Source organism: Gorilla gorilla, chromosome 12, assembly GCF_029281585.2.
Source record: "Gorilla gorilla gorilla isolate KB3781 chromosome 12, NHGRI_mGorGor1-v2.1_pri, whole genome shotgun sequence".
NCBI lineage: Eukaryota > Metazoa > Chordata > Mammalia > Primates > Hominidae > Gorilla > Gorilla gorilla.
In genome coordinates this window covers 108,955,408-108,976,252 of record NC_073236.2, presented here as the reverse complement: position 1 = coordinate 108,976,252, position 20,845 = coordinate 108,955,408, and the positions used below count along the sequence as shown (strand labels likewise).

At 49.1% G+C, this 20,845-nt stretch overlaps 1 protein-coding gene across 2 annotated transcripts in view; it reads right to left on the bottom strand.

Annotated features, from left to right (window-relative positions):
- Positions 1 to 20,845, bottom strand: part of GALNT14 (polypeptide N-acetylgalactosaminyltransferase 14) — a 227,605-nt gene that overhangs the window by 19,781 nt on the left and 186,979 nt on the right. For both annotated transcript variants that reach the window (XM_004029060.5, XM_019021547.4), the window contains exons 7-10: positions 15,481 to 15,568; positions 14,554 to 14,638; positions 11,910 to 12,013; positions 1,807 to 1,933 (exon numbers count right to left, since the gene is read on the bottom strand). In XM_004029060.5, coding sequence (XP_004029109.3) covers positions 1,807 to 1,933; positions 11,910 to 12,013; positions 14,554 to 14,638; positions 15,481 to 15,568 — 404 coding nt within the window. The remainder of the gene's footprint in view (positions 1 to 1,806; positions 1,934 to 11,909; positions 12,014 to 14,553; positions 14,639 to 15,480; positions 15,569 to 20,845) is intronic.

Here is a 20,845-nt window from a genome sequence, read left to right as displayed (position 1 = left end):
CTTGCTCCTGGGTTCTGTCCTTTACCACAGTGGAAGTACTCAGGTCCCAGCTCTCCAAGGGGAAAGTGGGCACACACAGGTCTTCCCGTAGGCCGTGCAGTTAGCCTGCTGCAGGTGTAAAGAACTAAGTAATCAGGCTTCTCTTTCCAGACTTTTTGCTAGCACTCTAGTTTTTAAAATCAGGTTATCTGCCCTGACTCTGACCCCACGAATCACAGAAAAGGAGACAGACAGAGACAGACACTAAGGATCCCTCAGCCATCAGGCGTACCAGAAAGAGCCCCAGAAAAGAGAGAAAAGATGTCAGAAAACAGTCAGGTGGCTGGTGACCTGGGCAGCAGTGGTATCTGCTGAGGCCAAGTAAGGGAGCTTGGGGCCTAACTGAAAAGGGGGTGCTCTTTCAGATGCTAGCTCTGCTTTAGAGCAGAAGCATTCAAGAGAGGAGCGTGGCAAGCCCTTCTAAGCTAGGACCTGCAATGACAGTTTATGCACACACAGCCTGGTTGGTGGGGCACTGGAGGCAGTTAACAGTGCCTCCCTGGCCCCTTCCACTGACCTAGCCATTAGCACATTGGAAACTGTTTAGCAGACATCTGTGCCACAATCTTCTAGAAACGGAATGACCTACCAGTGGCATGCAGGATGCTCACTGGCCAGGGCCCAGTCTCAAAGACAATGACTGTCTGGAGCCCCAGGCTCTGCCCCTCATTTCCAGGCCGGCCCCCCTCCAGGTGGCCACATGGCTCCTGCAGAGCCACCACTTCCCTGTGCCAGACGTCCCCAGCTCACCTTTACTTTTTAAAACCTGAGAGCTGAGGCAGCCCTGCCTTTGCTCCCCACTGCTTCCTGGCCTGCTGATTTTCTTATCACCCTACCCTTGCCCTTCACGTTTTTGCAAAAGGTGTGGCCAATTTTCCCATTGCTCAAACCCATGCCTCCTCAGGACAGCTGTGTTGGGGTGGCTGTGTCAGGACATGATGACACAGCTCCCCCTACCCCAATGGACCAAATGACAGAAAAAAAGGAAGAGGAGACCAAGTGGAGGAGTGAAGCTATCAGATGACAAGAGACAGAGGGTGGGGGAAAGAGAGAGAATCAAGAGGAAAAGATGGAAAGAGGAATATTCACGAATTATTCTGAAAGGAGAAGAGAAAGATTGAAAGAGGAGAAATGGAGGAAAAAAGTGGATGAAGGGAGGAAGCAGGGAACAGGCAAGAGGGCACCCTTGGGTCTCTGAGTCCCAGTAAGAACCACCCCCCAGACAGGAGGAGAGCACACCAGCAGACAGGAGCCCAGGGTCTCGGGCCCTGACCCAGCCTGGCCCCTTTGGCTCTGCTGGCCAGGCCCTGGAGCAGGGACCTAAGCTGCATCCCTTGGGCCTCCCCATTCCCTGCATCTGCCCAAAGACCTCTCCCCTAGTGACCCAGCCCGAAGGTGGGGCAGTGGCTCTTCTAGAACTCCAAGGTAAAAAGGGCTGCCCTTCCCCCATCTCACAAAACCCCAAATATCTGGAGCCCATGCCCTGCAGGAGGGCATTGATGGGTGACTTGAAGCCCACGAGGCCTCATGTGGGGCCTTCTGAAGCCTCAGAAGCATTAGGGAAGCCTCAGGCCCTAACACTGGATGTGACAGGCCTGCCTTCCCTATCCAAGCAGAGTCTGGGTAGTACGAGGTGCAGCCCCGGCCAGTTCAAAGCACACAGGCAGCCTAACAGAGCACCAGGGACGGCTGCAACCCTTACCAGCAGCCGCCCAGCCATGGCTGCCTGTGCTGCTGCCCACCCGCGCTGAGCCCCTGGGCACTTACTTTATATACGTGTTGGCATTTCCATCAGGGAAAACGTAGGGGTGCTTCTTCCGGAAGACATGCCCCACTCGGCTGCAGGGGACGATCTCTAGGCTGCCCCCGCACATCCACACTCGGAAGGAGATTTCTGCAAGACAGTCATGCCCCTCCTATGACCTCTTATCACTGCTGCTGCAGCTTTGAGGCCCCAGGTCTAATGAAACGGTGAGGCCCCCGCAGAGGCCAAAGAACAGACTCTGCAGCCAGTCTGTAGGCTCCACTGGCTGAGAGACCTCAGTTTCCCCATCCATAAATGGGAATAGTCCTACCACTTTGGAGGGTGGTATAAGTGAGCAGCGAAACAGAGCAAACCAACACGCTGGCCTCTGGAGCATATTCAGGGGCCAGCATGGCGGGGCAGGAGCTCTGCTGCAACTTATAGCCTGGAAAGGAGAAGCCTTGGGGGCACTAAGAGAGTTGCCTTCTAACTTGCGGAAGAATTCATTGTGGAAGTCTGGTTAGATGCACTCCCTGTGATCCCAGAGGGTTAGAGTCAGGACCAAGGAGAAAGAAATTTCAATTGAGAATACGGGAGAATTTTCTAACAATCAGGGACAAGGTGATCATTGTGAGAAGACTCAGGACAGGCTAGAAAACTTCACGGCAAGGATGCAACAAAGGGGACTGAGTCCCCAGAAGGCCTCAGGGCAAGGTGTCCACAAAAGTTCCTTCCACAGTGAATGCAATTCTACCATTGGGGAAGAGCCACCTGAATCATAACCCAGGAGGAGAAAGTCTGCGCAGTTAACTAGAGCTGAAAGCAGTTCTAGAAAATGCTGGAAGCCTCAAAGCTGTTGTTGCTGGTGTTTTTTAGGTTTGTACACACACCCATTTCTTCCTGGTTGGCTGCTGCTATGGGCCCTCAGAGAGGTGGGTGGGATGGAGTTAGCAGAGGCGGCTGTGGTGAGTGTATTTCTCCCCGGGACTGCACCCCAGCAGGCTTGAAGTAGTGCTTCTGCCCTGAGAAGGAAGTGGTGGCATACCAAGTGGGGAGGGAGGGAATTTTATCACTGCCATTGGTTAAAATTGCCAGTGCATGGTGACATTCAAAAGCAGAATGACTGTGAGTGTTAATATTGCTCTTAAATTTTCTATAGATAATGTACCCCCTAACTGACCACAGTGAGGGTAGGCTACTTCCTGCATCCCACTGGGCCTGTCACTGGTAGAAAAGGCAGCTCCTCATCTGTAGGTATTCTGGTCTGGCTGATGCTTCTGAAGTCGAGCCCAGGCATGTGGCTGCCCATGTGAGGAGCCATGGGGAAGCAGGCTGGGTGTTCAGGGTAAGGGAACAAGGATACAGGTATTACAGGGCCTTCATATCACATGTGTGTCCTGCACCCTGCTCTCATTCCCCTGTCCCCAGCCACCTTTACCTGTCACCTACCTGTCTCCTCCCACGTTTCCTTGGAAAAGCCCCTCGACTGAGGTAAGACTTCTTTCACACTAGCCCTACTCCACCACCTTCTCTGCACCTTCCCCTCTGCCTACCGCTGTTCACTCCCAGGAAGCCTGGATTCCCCTCAGGGTGGGGACTGTGTAGACTCAAGGAGGAAGAGAGGACTTCTCATGACTGCTACTGAATCATGGCAATAACATGGGGGAAAGGAAACAGGAAGAACTTAACTTCACAGTCAGCAGGCCCAAGTCTGCAGTAACCAGCTAGCTGTATCCTTGGGAAACCTGCTTAAGCTTGCGGAGGCCTGATTTGCTCTTATGTCAAACAAATGTCATAAAAACACTCCACTGGAATGCCGTCAGCATCAAATCAAATAGAATTTTGAGAACAACTGTGTAAATGCTAAGTGTGATTGAAAGATCAGCAGCAGTTATTATGAGACATCCCTCTAAAGCCAATCTCTTTAAAACATGGACATCACCCACCTGTGCCCTCTTTTAATTTCTTAGATGACTTACAGATTCTTCTTCCCATCTTCTGCCACACTGCAGGAGACACCTGAAATGTGTGCACTTCACATTTGAGATTTCGACTCTCCATAAAGTCCCATGGTATAGAGGGAGTTGGCATTTGGCTGGGGCACTGTTTGAATCGTTTTTCACATGAGTCATTGAGCAAGGAGTGAGCTCAGCCAACTGCCTGGCACCCACATCCCCATCTTGCAGTAGCACATAGAGGAACCTGGAGGTCGGTGCGTGGAGTTGTGTCAGCACGTGTGAATTTCAGTCTCATGTCTGTGCTCCAATCAACTCCTCTCCAGAGACTCAAAACAGGGCCTGCTCCAGTTCCCAAAATGGAAAACCCTCCAATTCCTCAACACTAGAGATGGAGTCCTTGCTCGCTAGATATAACTTACACTTCTTGTGCCAGCTTTCTTCTAAAGATATGTATGGGTTTCATCTACAGTCTCTTCCTTTCCTTGTATTCAAATGAGACATATGTCCCTTTGCCTTTGCAAAGCGAATCCCTCCAACCTCTGCCTCTACCCCATGCCCCACCCCCGTTCCCCACTAGCTGTTTCTTTTCCTATGATCCCTCCTCCAGCTCTTTATTTCTCTCTGAATCTACTGACCCCTCCCTTCTGCCACAGCCATGCATAGGTCCCCAGCTAGGCCAGCACCATTGCCTGGCCCTGATCCTTCTCTACCTTCCTTCTGGTCTCCCCATGTTCTTCTCCTACATCCCCTCATCGCTCTGTCTCCGAGCATTTTCCTGACACTGCTGTCGCCTCTGCTCCCAGAGTTCACTCTGTGCTGAGGACTCACCTCCATCTTACCAGCCCCAACTCTGCCCCAGGCTCTGGCACCAACTTTCCATGATTGGCTGAGGTATCTATTGAGATGGACGGGACATTATCACACCCAAGACATCTCCTATGCCCTCAGCATCTTCCTACAGCCTGCTGTAGCCTTGCCTCCTCTAAAGACATTCTTCCTCCTTCTAATTTTCTTATGTCTGTTGCCTTAGTACAAAAATTGAGTATTGCAATTCTGCAAGCATTAGCCATGGGAGGAAAATGACCCCTTCATTTACTTCTGGGCCAGGCAGGCAGTAGCTGATTAGTCCTAACAACCCTGCTCCATTGTTATTAATGTTCTTATTTTGCGATGCAGAAGCAACTCTGATAGGACAACTGACAGCGAGGAGCTGGTAGCATTCAAAAGCAGGGAAGCACATCTCTCCAACTCCGAAATTCATGCTCTTCCCGACACCACCCTGCCTCCATACTGAACATCTTCCACCAGCCAGTAGAGCTGTGGATGCAAAGATACCGACTTCAAGGCACTCACAAACTAACAAGAGTGACAAATACATAGTTAGCTGTCACATTCCTACCCTATCAACTCACTCATCCAGTCCTGAAGGATGTCCATCTCAGGTCTCCTTCAGGCTGGCTGCTGCCGCCCAGAGGAACCTGCAGCCGAGATGAGTTAAGAGCGTCTCTACTCTGGAGTTCAGATTGTTATGCCTGGAATTGTTGGAGGCACGTGTCTTGACATGGATCGCTGTGCTGCTGCCAGAGTCAAGAGGCAGTCTGAGGGATGCGGCTTGGAGTTTTCAGATCAGTGTGATGATTTATAGGGATGACAGTGTGGGTTATTTAAAATGTGGGATATACAGGTGCTCTACCCTTATCTACGTCACCAACTTCAAGGAAATGATGTGTATCCTCTCAGGATTGCAGGCCAGGCCTGGTGGATCGTAGATATCTGCTGAGACCTTTGGGACAGTCACAGGACCTGAGGTCCTGTGAAGGGGGCTTGCACAAGTGCTATCAGAACTGCTGTAGATTCAGGTGTGAGGCGGTGGACCTTCCAGGTACAGATTAGGGCCTCTGATCTTCGAGGCTGCAGCACCTGCACAGTCATCATTTCTGAAGTGAGGGAGGAGGGAACAAAAAAGAATTGTGTAGAGAGTTTGCTGGGGGTTCTTGCTGAGTCAGCGCCCACATAATCTCCCTGGTGATGAATGCCACTTCACGGAGACCCAAATCCACTTTGAATTCCAGGCATGCAGATGTGTAATTATTCCATCCTCATCGGGGCACTGTTATAATCTTACTTTCTTTAAACGTCAGGTAAATATTTGAGAGCGAATTGCCCTCCCGCCCTCCATTCCCCCCACTTTCCTTCTGTCTCTCTATTAGCTGATCAGTAGTGCTTACCACCCCTCCCAGGGTCCTAGCCCTTCACCAGAACCAACTTCTACCTGGCAAGCCCATGGATGGTGGGCAGGAATTCAGGGGAGAAGGAGCAGCTTTCTCTCCAGGAAGCAAACCACGACTATTCATATGCCACTGCTTGGCCATACTGGTCAAGGTTCTAATTTCATTTTATAGCCTGGTTTCTAAACAAAGGCAAAGAGAATTATTACACGTGGGTACCACATTTTAAATGGAGCCTCATATAATGTATATGTGTGTGTATTGTGTATACAATAGCATTGTCCATTCTACTTTTGGCCTTGTTTAAACCTCTGTCTGAGAAACAGACACTCACCTGGCTATTGTCATTCATAAGTCCACACATATTTATGTACAATGGGGAACCTTGCCTTTCAGTAATTTTTAAGTTCCCAACATCTACTGGGCTAGAAAGCAAGCTCTGTTATTACTCTTTAATGAACGAAGGGACTTGGGTAGAGATAATCTTATTGGCCCACAAAACATCGCCTTGAATCTGTGAGCAAAACTGCATTTCACCCACAGCTGGGACAATCAAGTCTCCATCCACACCTCTTACTCTAGACAAGTATTGACCACATGCATGCCATGATCTGCAATGCCCATACGACTGCAAATGCCAGGTGACACCTTTATCTTTCCATATTCTCTATGCAAACAGAGCAACTAGTGTCTGATGGGACTCAATTACACGTAGGGAAGTTGAGAAGCAGTAGGAAAGGACAGCCTCAGGGGGTCTCCCTTGGGCATGGGGCTTTAGCCAGTAGCCCAGACAAGGAACAGAGTGCTGGCTGCATTAGCTTTACTCTCCATCTGGGGGAAAAGCTGACTTTCTATCACACTTGTATGCTCTTCTCAGATGAGGCCATGTCCCTAATCTTGAGCCACCAATCATGGAAAGGGTGAGGCTGAAAGAGAAAGTCAAGCAATAAACTACTCCAGTAGGTCACACATAATCCTCGTTTAACAAACCCTGCTCTCTGAAAGAGAAGGCAGCTCACCCTGGTGGAGAACAGGCACTTTCATTATCTAATTAATCTTTGCAACAGCCCTGTGATGTGGGGCCTACTACCATTTTTCACTGTTGCAATAACAAATCCCCACAAACTTAGTGGGTGGGTTTGGCGGAGCCCTCTGCTTAGGGTCTCAGACTGAAATCAAGGTGTCAACAGGATGGCTTCTTTCTGAAGGCTCTGAAGATGAATCCACTTTCAAGCTCATTCAGGTTGTTTGCAGAACTCAGTTTTCCTTGGGGTTGCAGGACTGAGGTTCCCTTTTCCACCTGGCTGTCAACTTGGGGCCTCTCTCGGCTACTTCCACGTCACCCCCTCCAGCAGCCGTGGTCGGTACCTCTCGGGCTTCACATCTCTCTGGTTTCATCTGCTACTTCTCTTCTGCCTCCAGCCTGAGAAAGTTCTCTACTTTTAAGGGCTCAAGTGTTTAAATTGGGTCCACTCAGAAAAGCCAGGATAATCTGCTACCTTCAGGTCACTGATTAATGACCCGAAACGCATCTGGGAAATCCCTTTGCTACGTAAGGTAACATCCTGACAGGTTCCAGGGATTAGGGTGTGGACATCTTTGGGGGGGCTGTTCTCCCTACTACGGGGATCAGTCTCCACTTTAAAGACTTAGAAACAGGCTCAGTGAGGTGAAGTAACTTTCCCAAGGATGCATAGCGATGATTACAGGATTTAAACTCAGGCCTATGAATGCTTAGTGATGATTATAGGATTTAAACTGAGGCCTACCTGATTCCACAGCCCACATTCTTCCCATAACACACCCACCCACCCCCCGCCACACACATACTTACACACTCAGGAGAGCCGAGCCTGACATAGCCTGGTGTCCCTGACTACATTCTGGGACAGCAGGTGGTGGTACTTCCTCTCTGGGCCCCAACTCACCTCTCTCTTCTCAGCAGCCTTTTGTGCCTGCTGTGCTTTGGAAATCCCCCATTCTAAATTCAGGAATCCCATATTCACCCTTCATATATGTGCCAAGGGCTCCTTTTTGGAAATATGCACCGCTTACATACCTACACACACACATACACCCTACACACACACACACACAGACTTTATACTAGGGCAACAGATTCCTTTTACACACACACATTCTCTCTCTCTCTCTCTAACAGACTCCTTTTATCTCTAAAGACCAAAAGCTAAAAGTAGGATGCAGCTCAAAGTAGACACATTACATGTACACTGTGTTATGTAAATTGCAGTTTAAGCATCCAATTTTAATGCAAATCAACTTCTGAAAAAAAATCTAAAAGCCACATTTCCCTAACATCTGCTCATAGGCTGAAATGCACATGTAATGATCAAAACTACTCAGCTCACCTTAGAAATACTTTGGAAATGGTGGCACTGAGGTCAGGGCACGTGAGCGTATGAGACACGGCTTTCACATGGCCATGGCAGCCAATCCATCAGTGGCTGCTTCTAACCCATGAAAACCAAGATGGGGTAGGGCAAGGGCCATGTGCTATTGAGTAGGTCACAGACACTGTGGCCAGAGCCTGTCCCAATCATCTCATGCATCTTTGTGCTGTGAAATAAAGACAACACAACATATGCAAACATGTCTAGAACATACAGAAATTCTATTACTTAGAAAGGAAAGATGTCTCTACCAGCTGCTATTATTCTCGTATTTAAAGGGAAACCCTTAAACATGTCTCTCCAGGGCTCCATTTAATCCAATGAAACTTATTTTAAATGGAGCCTCATATATATTGCCCTTCCCATCTTGAACCCTATTCCCACTCAGTCTCTGGCTTTTTGAACCCACATTTAGTGAGTAGTTTCTACCACTGCTGGCTCAAGAATGAGAAGTCAAATGAATGATCTTGCCTGTAAGGAGCCCCAGGTTTGGTAGAAGGCTGGGCGGCAGACACAGTAGAAGAAAGAGACAAACACATACAAGGGCTCAGTGCAGTGATAAAGAGAACCTGGTGCTGAAGGGTGCAGAATGAGGGAGAGGGTGGGCCAGAGGTAGGGCAGGGAAAGCTTTCTGGTTCTAGAGGAGGTGGCCCCAGGGCTGAGTCCTGCAGAGTGTCAGCTTCTGCAGCAGAGTAAGTTTGGTGGAAAAGGGAAGCTAGGTCCTAATAGTGGGTTGGACTCACTCTGGGAAGACTGGGAGGTTCTGTTGGTACCTCTGGACCTAAGGCTGAGGCAGGAGCAGGCTGATGAGGCTGGAGAGGCAGGCAAGGCCATGGGAGGGAGGGATCCAGCTGAGGAGTGTGAGTCTCCCCTTAGGACAAAAGGGAGCCACTGAGAATGCCAGGCCTGGAAGGGGTGGGGAGGTTTGCATTTCAAAACAAGCACTTTGGCAGGGGTGTGAGAGCTCAGATTCAATAGTACAATAGAGATGGAGGACCACTGAGGAGAGTATTGGAGCAGATGGAGAGAAGGCGACGGATGTGAGTGATGCTGAGGGCAGTTGATCTGCAGGACTTGGTGACTTGGTGGGTAGGAGGCCCTTCCTGCCACACTCTGGAGCCAGGACTCCTTTCTTCACCCCTTAGTGCCATCTCCCCTTCGCAGCTGGAGCATCACTCGTACACCCCATCCAAATCCCTGATCTTCACGGGGACCCTCTTTCAAATTCCTCCTTCACGTACTCAGGTGCCTTGTTATCCCCACCCGCAGATGTGACACTGTCCACGTGACACAGCCACCACTGGAAAAGCACTGCATTTTCTGGCATATAAAATGCCAAAAAAAAAAAAAAATCCAGAAATGGCTTTCAAAGTGCTGTTAGCTGGCTATAACATAATGGAATGTTGGGGTGGGGTAAAATGAAGTGTTCCCTGTGATAGCTGTTGGCAGTGCTTTTTTTGTGGTTTAAAAATTTTGTGATGGATTGCAAATGTCTCTCCCACACCTCCCAGCACCCTCTCCAACTTCTCTATTCCAATCAGCCCTTGTTGATGCCAAAAGAGTCGGAAGCCAGCTAGACGAGATTGCTACTTGATTTGAGCAGATGTGTGTTAACATTGCTATAAGGAAAGGTATTGCTACCAATACCAAAATGGACCAGACTGTGCCATCCTTGAAATTCATGCTGCCTGAATCCAAATAGAACTTCCATGTGGAAGAAGAATCACTTTGTGCAGTTCAAGAGGGCAGTACAAGCCCTGACAGACAGAAGATGGGGTAGCTAGGCTTTGACTTAGAAGAATTCTCTAATAGTTCAACAAAAAATATATCTACAACAGAATATGCCAAACTGTGAAATAGCGAATGCATCATTATAAGAAGCATTTCAGCAGAGATTGGATGGCTGCTGTCTATAAGAAATGCTGTAGAGAGGATTCATCTGATGGCTGAGAGAAAGGCTGGAACAAATCACTAACTATAATACCGAGGTTGTCAAGACAGAAAAATGGGCTCCACCCCATAAGAGAGAAGTCCCTACCCCACTGAGAACACCAAAGGTCCACCTGCTCCAAGTTCTCCTGAGCTAGTGGAGGCAGACCCAGCCTCGAACCCCACACCAACAGCCCCCTATCACATTCCAGAAGGCCTTCGTGGGCTGGGTCCCAGGGAAGGGATTCGATTTTGTGTGGGTGTTGGGGTGTTTTTCTGTTTTGTTTGCTGGGCATCCAGTCTGGATGCTGTATGACAGGAGACTGACTTTTCTGATGCATTTCTCTACACTGCCCAGTTTGGGAGAACAGATGCTGTGGGTCAGGCCAGAAGCCATAAATTTCCAGGAAATAACTCTTAGTGACTGAGGGAGAAAGCCATAAAACACCCTGGAGGCAGAAACAGGAGAAAACAATGGCAGCAGACAATGCACAGATTACTGCTAAATGCTGGGATGTGCCCCATGGATCATTTTCTTGGCCTGAGCCCCTGCTCAGAGAGCCCGTGCCAGACATGTGCCATGGTACCCAGAGAGGGAAGGGTCCTGACACTTTGGGAGGCTCCCTTTTACTCTACTGTGATATGTTCATTCAACAAATAGTTACAGAGGGCCTCCTACCTGGCAGCCACTATGCTAAGCACTGGAGACAGCCAGGAGCAAAATGGACCCCAACCCCTGCCCTCGTGCAGCTTCTATCCTAGTGATCTCCTAGGTCTCACCTGCTGGAGGGAACTGACATGTATTATGCCTGCATGGTGCCAAGATCTTACACATTTACTTCAATGGCTTTTAACAGCCCCAAGAAGTAGAGCTAGTATCCTGACGTTAACACCTTTAATACACAAGGGAAATGAGTATGAAGTATCACTAGCTAGATGGAATGGGTCTTTCTGACTGTGCTGTTTCTCCTGTGGCTACAAGCCTCAGCTCTATACCACCATGACCAGATCCAACCATCTGTTTGTACAGTTTTGGGTCCTATAACCCAGCCCCATTCCCTCACCCCTTCCTCTCCCACTATAAGATAAGGGCAAAATATCCCCAGACCCTCCTCAATACCCGAAACTGAGTGTTGCAATCAAAGAAGCCAACAGACTTTAATGGATGTTAATGGATGTCACTGCTGTTCCTGTTCCTCATTCTTTCTCTTCAAGCTCCTTCGAACTGCAAATTTTCAAATGCATCACTCCTCGCTCAAGCCTGTATCTGACCCCTCAGACTTGGTGTTCCTCCTTGGTCTTCCTGGCTGTTACATCTCAGCTTTCCCCTAATAGTCTGTCAGAGCGTGTTTCCCTGGTTCTCAATATCCATGCAGCCTCATGGAGAGATTCCCTTGTTATCAACACCCTCCAACAACTATTCCTTTGGCACCCTACCTGCTTTCCCCCAAAAGAGTAACTCACCATCTCCCAGGACCTCATCCCAAGCACATGTGACTCTCTGACAGCTTGGTGTTGGATCCAAAACCACAGAGGTCCCCGCCCCAGTCCCCAGGGTGTATAGAACAGCATAGGTCAGGATGCAGAGGCAGGGACTCACCAAAGTTCTCCCCACCCCAGATGTCCATGTCCATATCATATTTCCCCAGGTAATCAAACCAAGCTTTGTCGATCACGAAGAGCCCTCCAGCTATGATAGGAGTCCTGTGCATTTGGAAGAAAAAGAGAGAGGATCAGTTCTAGTGAGGAGATCACTCTCAAATTCTTCGGCCCCTTGAGTCTGAAACACTCATTTCCCATTTGGGGAAAGAAAACCCCACTCTCATTTTCTTCCCATTTCTGTTCCTCTCGAGAAGGGCCAGTACATTTTCCAGTTACCTAAAATGAGAACAAGCTCCAGGGTTTTTCCTGTGATTGTAAATCTCCTGACCTTGCAGACAGGCAAATTCACTCATTAGCATATCTCCCATGGGGACACAGGGCTCACTCAGGACCCCTGCTATTCCGATGACCCAGGGAGCTTCCCCCAGCCTCTTCCACAGGCTCTGCACAGCAGGGCTCTCTTGGGAGCTCTGTTACTGGGAGAAGGGACAGTGGGCTACCAACCACGCAGAGGAGAAGGGCTGAGGCGGCACTTGGTAGCAGCACATCTGCTTCCTGAAACTGGGCTCTCTCTCCTTTTTTTTTTCCTCTTTATGCCTCTGTTATGGGTTGAATTCCTTCTTAAAAAGATATGCTGGAGTCCTAACTCCCAGTATCTTAGAATGTGACTGTAATTGGAGACTAAGTCTTTCCAGAGGTAATCAAGTTAAAATGAGGTAATGAGCCCAATATGACTGGTGTCCTTATAAAAAGGGGAAATTTGGACTCAGAGACAGACACACAGAAGGAAGAGAATGTGAAGAGATACAGGGAAGACATGGCCATCTACCGGCCAAGGAGAGAGGCCTAGAACAGCCCTCAGAAGGAAGCAACCCTGTGGACACCTTAATCTCAGACCTCTCCTCCAGAACTGCAGGACGATACATTTCTGTTGTTTAAGCAGCCCCGTGTGTGGTATGCTGTTACAGCAGCCCTAGCAAACTCACACACCCTCATATTTTTTTCCTTTTCTTCGCCCCAGTCCCCAGACTTCTCTGGAGAGATGCCAGAGAAATGCCTGAAAAGGGGCTACCAAGGAAGGCAGGAGGGGAGCAGATTCCAAGCTAATAATCAGTGGCTGGATAGGTGGGCAAGCCCTCAAAGACCTGGCCCCCGTTCAGTGGATCCAGAGGGTGAAGGAAGTTTTCTTCCATATCAAAGAAGTAACTGATGGACAGCTGGTCAGAAGCCCAGGTCTCCTGATGCTGCCACATCCTGCTGTTCCCTGAGAACTGGCTTCATCCTGGGAAACAAGTGCCCTCTGATGAGCAGAGCTATCCCACAAGAAGAGAACCTGTCCTGAGAATGCCACCCCTGTGACAGAGGCAGGAAAACCCCATGGGAGCTGCACAGCATCACCTTGACCCTTTGCTCTTCCCACACCCACACCATGCACTGCCCGTGGTGAGGAGCTGATGTGAGCTGTGTGATGCTCAGCATAATAAGAAGCTCCTCCTCCCTCTCCCTTTAGAAATGAAGGACTTTGTCCTGGGTACCAACTGGCTCCAATTTTCCTCTTGGTATCTCTCCAAATAGAGAAGCCTGGAGGAGCAAGGAGGGGCCATCAGGTAGATGAGACCAAGGTCCTACCCCACAGTAGAGTTCTCAGAGTCCCCACCCCCATTTGGAAGGTCACCATTCACATTCCCATTCTTAGCTCTTGCTAGTCCCTTTGTCCTCAATTTGACTTCAGCCAACTCAACAAAACTGATTAAATACTTACTATGTGGCAACACCAGAGACACAGAGATGCCTTTGGCTAGTCCTGGGCATCCCTAATCTGGACTGAGAAATCCAGTGGCCTCTGTATCTATCCATACACTTCTTATCCTCCTGCTGCCCTGCCTGAGGTAGGCTTGTTTTAGCTTAAGTATTCCCAAGAGGACCGGGACTGGTTTACTGTCCAGTAGGTAGGACACCAAGACCATCACTCTTGAAGCTGAGACCACAGGCTCCTCTGTGTGGTGACCACTATGCTCTACTCTACCCCAAGCCCTCAGTTGGTCCCCAAGCCCCATGCAAAGCCCTAGCCACAATATGCTGTGGGTCACAGTGGGGCCTGGGAGAGAATGTGGGTCAGGACAAAGCCACCCACAGCCCGGCAAAGTGCCAGAGTTCATGCCACTGTCATCTTCCTGCAGAGAACAGGGCAGCTGTGCTTATGAATATGTCACAGTGACCTTCATATTGGCCTCCACTTACAGCAGTGGCTGACTCAACATCCCTGGGCTGAATCCTGATGTCCAAGACCCTGGGACTTTGCTCCTGGCCCTAAGGGACCATCTTTCCCCTCACTAGAGGCCAAATGGGACCACTCAACCAACGTTGGGCTCCGACATTAGCAGGAGGCACAAGGACATCATGGCATGTGTGAGGGTGGGCAGCACACCTCAGCACAGGCCTCTGCTGGCCCCCATCCCCTTAGCGAGAAGAACCCAAGAGGATAGAAACCTCCTAAAATAAAGGCAAAAGTGGAGATGGCCTGGCAAAGGGCTCCCTTTGTCTGCTTGATGCTTTGACATCGGATATTGAGCACCTCCCTACACTTGACAGGATCCAGTGGTGATGGTCTGCCCACCCCTGCACAGACTCTTCCCACTTACCTGATGGGCTCCGTGGGGTCCAGGCGCCGAGCCTTCTGCTCTGGGGAGAGCTGCTCCCACTGGAAGTGGAGGCTCCAGTCAAACCCTACAACACAGCACCAACCCACCTGCTTTGGTCTCTCAAAAGCACTTGCTCATTCTGCACCTTCTCCAGAAGGTCATGAATGTACCCAGGTCCTGGAGAGGTAGGTCTCAAAGAGGCCAGTCCCTGGGATTGCAGGTTTCCCTAGGCTGATCAGCAGCATGGCTGCCAAAGCGCCGTTCACAGCTTCCTGTTCTTCCTCTACCCACTACTGCCTCTCTGAGCTTTCTCTGCTGTGTAGGGTTAGAAATAAAGGGCAGAGGATAAAGAGCCTAGGGGTAGGGGCCGAGGATGACAGGATGGACAGTCATGGAATGTGGGCCTTGGCACTGAGTCTCAGGAAGGTGTGAGCAGGAGGTTTGTGAGAGGCTCCTAAACTACCTGAGTCACCTAAAAGTCATTCTTGAAGTGGGGGCAACAGTGGGCCCTATGTGGAGAGCTGGGGTGGGTCTCCCCAAACATGCTCCCTTCTCTAAGGTCCCTACTCCTGTTAACAGAATAATCACATGTCTCTAGGAGAGGGTGGTGCCCACTGCTGGCATCAGAACAATGCAGGCCACATGTAGCTGGGAAATCCTTGCTCCCATCACATTTTTGGACGTTAAGTGGGGTGAGCCCTATCTTAGAGCTGCAGCTCTGGGTGCTGGGAGCATCCTGCCCACCCCCTAGCCCTTCCATCCACAGTCCTGGTGGTAAGGGCCAAGCTAAGGTAATTATAGTGCAGGTTGCAGGCTGAGCTTTCTCGACAAGCAACTAAGAGCTTTTCCTTCACTCTCCCCACTTAAAAGCAGCGACTGAGAGGAAAAGAAAATCCTTACTGGGGAGGAGGTGTTAGCCCAACTCACCCCCTCTGAGCTCCGAGGCAGACTCGATGTAGGTGAAGGTGTCCAGGTTAATGATATCGATCACAGGGCACACCACCCGCGTGTAGTCCTGTAAGACAACAGACCCACACTTAGCTTATGGAGAGGAGCCCAGCTGGGAGTCAGGGAGCTTGGGATGGCCTCGTGAGGGTAGGGCCAGAGATGAGTTTTGTGGCCTTCATAGAGCCCTTTCATCTCTGGATCTTAATTTTTCCATCTATAAAAGGGGGTACTGGGCAATGGGACCTCTCCAGTTCTGATGCCTAAAATGCTAAGAGGTTTTCCTTGACCGCTGGGACCTCCCTGCCGCAGTGGCCATCTAAGAAAGGTGGACATGATGGAGGCTGGCTGGGGAGTATTGCACACCCAGAAAGGGGAAATTGAGAAGAAGGGGCTCCAGAAGGCCTTCACCATGAGTGGGGCTCTAGGAGGCAGAGGACATAGTCAGCTGGTGATACGGTTTGGATCTGTGTCCCCAATCAAATCTCATGTCAAATTGCAGTCCCCAGTGTTGGATGTGGGGCCTGGTGGGAGGTGACTGGATCATAAGGGTGGATTTCTCATGAATGGTTTAGCACCATCCCCTTGGTGCTGTTCTGGTGATAGCGAGTATGTTCTTCTTGTGAGATCTGGTTGTTTAAAAGTGTGTGGCACCTCCCCACTCATTTGCTCTGTTGCTCCTGCTCTGGCCATGTGACCAGCCTGCACCCCCTTCACCTTCTGCCATGATTGTAAGTTTCCTGAGGTCTCCCCCGAAGCTGAACAGATGCCAGCATCATGCTTCCTATACAGCCTGTGGAACCATAAGCCAATTAAACCTCATTTCTTCTATAAATTACCCAGTCTCTGGTATTTCTTTATAGCAATGTTAGAATGGACTGATACAGCTGGGAAGGTGACCCCAAGACTGCAGCCCCAAGAAGCAAAACCATACTCCCATGGTGCTTCATTCTAGGCCTGTGGTTCATGGATAAGTTGATGAATAGCATCTCCCAGAGTCCTAACTTTAATTGTCCCCTGCAGATGAATAGTCACAAATTTGTACCAGGCCCCGACTTTCCTGTTAGCTTCCAGACTCAGATACAATATGCCATTGGCCACCTCCATGTGAATTTCACTCACCTTTCAAAGGTTGACTTCATTGTCTTCTCCCCAAACATGCTCCCTTCCTTAAGTTCCCTATTTCTGTTAAGAGAATCATCACCTGTCTTCCCTCCCCGCAGCACTAAATGAAGAAGCTTCACCCAGCCCATCAACCAGACCAAATCCTGCTGGTTCTAACTCCAAAACTGCTCTTTGAGTTCAGCCTGCCTCTCCTCCATCCCCTCAAGCCTGGAGTACTACAATGGACTCCTAAACCCAACCCCACTCTATCTCCTGCTCTTCTCCTTTTATTCTACATATGGCTGCCAAAGTTGTCTTTCTGATTTGCAAATCTGACTCTGCCACTCAGCTGCTAAAAACTTTAACTGCCTCTAAGATAAAGTACAAACTCCCTAGCATAGCACCCCAGACCATCAAGAACAGGCCTATATCTAGCTTTCCAGCCTCATTACTTGCTACATCCCTCAGACCACCCCATCTACGGCATCAAAATCACGCAGGAAACATTTTCAAAATATGCAAGCCTAAGTCACCAGCTTCTTGGAGCCATCGAGCCACTGTACATATATTTTTCAAATTTCTCATTTCTGGGTGAGTAGCCCTGTACCTGATGTGCAGTGAGGAAAACTCCCCACATTGCCCAGAGAGGTGTCAAAGAGCTGTGAACACCGAAACTTTTGGACAGCTAAATGGGAATCAGGCAGCCCATCAAAACCAGCAGGTCCCTGGGAACCAGGCAGGACTGCTTTTCCAATCCTCTGCACCAACCACCCTTTGGCCAGCACAGGCAGGAACCTCTGTTTCTCCTTGAAGCCATTTAATGTCCTGGTTCAATCTTTCCCCCAAATGAGGTTGTCTTCTTATTTTAAACTCTAGATTCACTGAGTGCCTGATTTTAAGTTCACAGACTTAATTTGGCCCTCAGCCTCCCACATGTGACTCATTCTGACAGTAACAAGGTGCCTCTGAAAACCAATTGGCCCACATGGAAAGAAATGCTCATTTTCAATGCATTACTTCTACCTCTGGGATGTCACAGATGGTTCATTCATAGTCAGCACTGCACCTGCCCAGCTGCCACAGTTCCTCTGGGGCTCTTGGGCCACTGTCATTGTGTGTCTGTGGATATGTCAACAGGATACATGGATATATATGGATACATACTGCAGGCACACAAACACCACCATCCACACAAATACCTGGACATGCACACACAAATACACACACAATTGTTCCTTGGATTCTGAAATGACCTCAGAAGTTCAGAGATATCTTCTGTATGTCTGACAAAGTCTTGGTTTTGCCTTTGCTTTGAGCTTTGGGGCCTCTGCAGCTGTACTAGGTCCTTCTGTGACTCTTATGCAATAAAGGATTAACCATGCCCAAAGATATGTTTGGCCCTTGCCCAGCTCCTGGGAGGTAACCTCTAACCCCTTGGAATGTCCTGCCTAGAAGACTGTCTTTGTTTACCTGGGGCTGTGGGCTATACCAGATAATCTATGCTAACAATGTGGTTTATGGAGAAGACCTTGGGCTGTGTGGTACCAACTCAACTTGACCTCTGAAAAGGCATGGAGACCATGAGGGTAGTTAGCCATGTCTATTTACTGACACCCAATAAAAACCCTGGATATCGAGGCTTGGGGGAGCTTTACCCTTTGGCAATACTCTGTGATGTTGCCTCACAACCTTGCTAGGAAAAGTAAGTGGTATCTGTACAACCTACTGGGAAAGGACAACTGGAAGCTTGTGCCTGGACTCTTCCTGTGCACCTTTACCCATTGCTGGTTTTAATTTGTATCCTTTCACTGTAGTTAAGCCATAACCATGATTCTAACAGTTTTGCTGAGTCCTCAGTCCTTGTAGCAAGTTATTAAACCTGAGGGTAGTCTTGGGGACCCCCAGACTGCAATCCTGTTTTGCTTTGACTTTAAAAAAAATCTTTCCCCAGTATTTAAAACCTGCAATGGAAAATAAAATGCTGGTTGCTTACTTTGGTCACAGACTTCCCCAGAAGCCATGCATGGGCTCTGCCTCCAGGGCTGCAACAGGCTCTGGTGCACTCCTCCTGTAAGCTCTGAGGGGTTCTGTCCTTCTATTATTCCTGTCATAGCTCAGTTGTGGTATCTGCTTGGCTGAGAGTCTTGGAGGCCAGATAGGTAGTGAGGGATATTTGGGGCTAAGTATGTATAAAGCTATGACCTTGAATGGGCCTGCAAGAGGCTTTATAATGAGTCACCAAAGTCAGGACACGACCTCTCTGAGTGCCCTGGGAGGTCAGTACCTGCTCTGCTTTTGTATTCCTCAGCTCTGGCCCAAAGCCTGGTGGGCAGCAGGTGTTCAATCTGTGCTGGCTAAAAGAGGGCATCTATTAGCTCCCTCTAAGGACATTGTGTCAGTGCTGCTAGCAAGCAGGTGGGTCAATTACAGCTGAACAAGACGGCTTCTCCTCCTGTAGGCTGGGGGATGGAGGGACTCTCAATTAAAGCACCGAGGCACACTGAGCTCTCTGTGTGCATGCCCCAGCAGGATGTATCTTTAAAGCAAGGTCCATGCTTAGGCTCAAGCAGGCAGCTGGTGGAACCCTTGCAGATCCTGGACCACACTCCTTCCTCTCCCCTCCTCCAAGCAAATCCAAGCCCCTACTCTCCACCCAACTCCTACCCAACCCTCACCAGGAGCAACTACAAGAGGCTGAATGCATCAGCCCATGGCCATCTATCACCCCTGCCATCAGGTCTCTCATTCCTCCACTGAGTCATGTAATTAAAACCACATTGTGAATGGGCAATCAAAAAGCTCCTAGAGACGTCCACTCTTGTGATCAACCAGCACTCCTGAGCACCTACTATGGTTTAGGAATCGTGGCAGGTACAAGGATGAGTAAGACCTCACAGTCTAGAGAAGGTGAGGACAGGTGAGTAGATGGTTCTGATGTGGGTATAGATACACAGCCTGGGGGCCTCTAAGCTGGCCTGAAGGGAAGCGTGGGGAACACAGGGAGGAATCCTCAAGGAGGTGACATTGTGGGGCAAAGACAAGGACAGCTAGGTTGACAGGGCACCTGGGTTCCCATTCTGATTCTGCCATCTAGAATATGTGTGACCTTAAGTAAATCAGCCAGCTCTGGGGACTCTGTTTTTTCATCTATAAAAGAAAGACAAATTATTATTTGCAAAACTATCCTGCCTCTCTAACTGGGCTTTTGTGAGGAAACAAGAGAGAAAGGCATGTGAGAAGACTTTGAAGAATATGTAAGCTATGATTTATATAAATTTACCAAATGCTTTGCAGAGATTGGAGTTTCTTAAAATCTTTTTTTCCCACTAAAGAACTACATGGATAAGGAGACTGAAAAAAAAAAAGCTTATGTTTAAAAAAACCCCAACTTGGTACTTGTTTCAAGTATCATCATGTAATTGAAAGGAAAAGAAGGAAAATTGGGGAGGTTTTCAATGTGGAAAACACCAGCTGAGGACAGCGGATGACAGCTGAAGCCCAGTCTCTTTCTTATCTCTTTCTATTTTTGAAAATCCCAAACTCCAATTACAGCTTAAAATTTCCACTTCCACTCACAGGATCAAATCATGTCCTACTCTGAGGCAAGACACATACAAAGACACCAGGAAACACAGGCTGACTCACGCCCTCACTCCCTGTCCCCAGAGGGCTGGCCCAGAGGAACTGTTCCAGGTCATTAAAGGAGTCAGAGTCTTAGCAAAAACCTCTGCAGCCCTCAAGGCCACTGCAGACCTGGGAGGGTGAAAGCTGGACCATGGTTCCTGGGTTTGTCTCTTTGCTAACCTCTTTGCTACAAAAGCTTTAGCTCAGGTGGGGCAAGGACCCAGGAGCTTAGCTTAGGAAGAGAAGGAGCGTCGGCAGCAGGCAGACATTGCTCACATTCGGAAACGAAGAGATGAAGGCTTTGCCCGACCAGCAGGTAAGGCTGGCCATGGATGTAGAAAGGAGAGCCCTTTTCAGAGAGGGTTTCTGAGATGAACTTGGGACCACTGGGATGGAAAGGGCTTCAGAGGTTCATTAAGTGCCCAAGGAAAGCAAGGCTCCCTTAACACATTCTGCAGGGACAAAATCAGCCTGGGGGTCCCTGCAGGTTAAGCATCAATTTACCATATAAGCCAGCAGCAATTCACATATACACCCCCAAATAATTGAAAACAGGGACCCAAACAGAAACTTGTACACAAATGTTTATAACTGCGCTATTCACAGAAGTAAAAAGGTG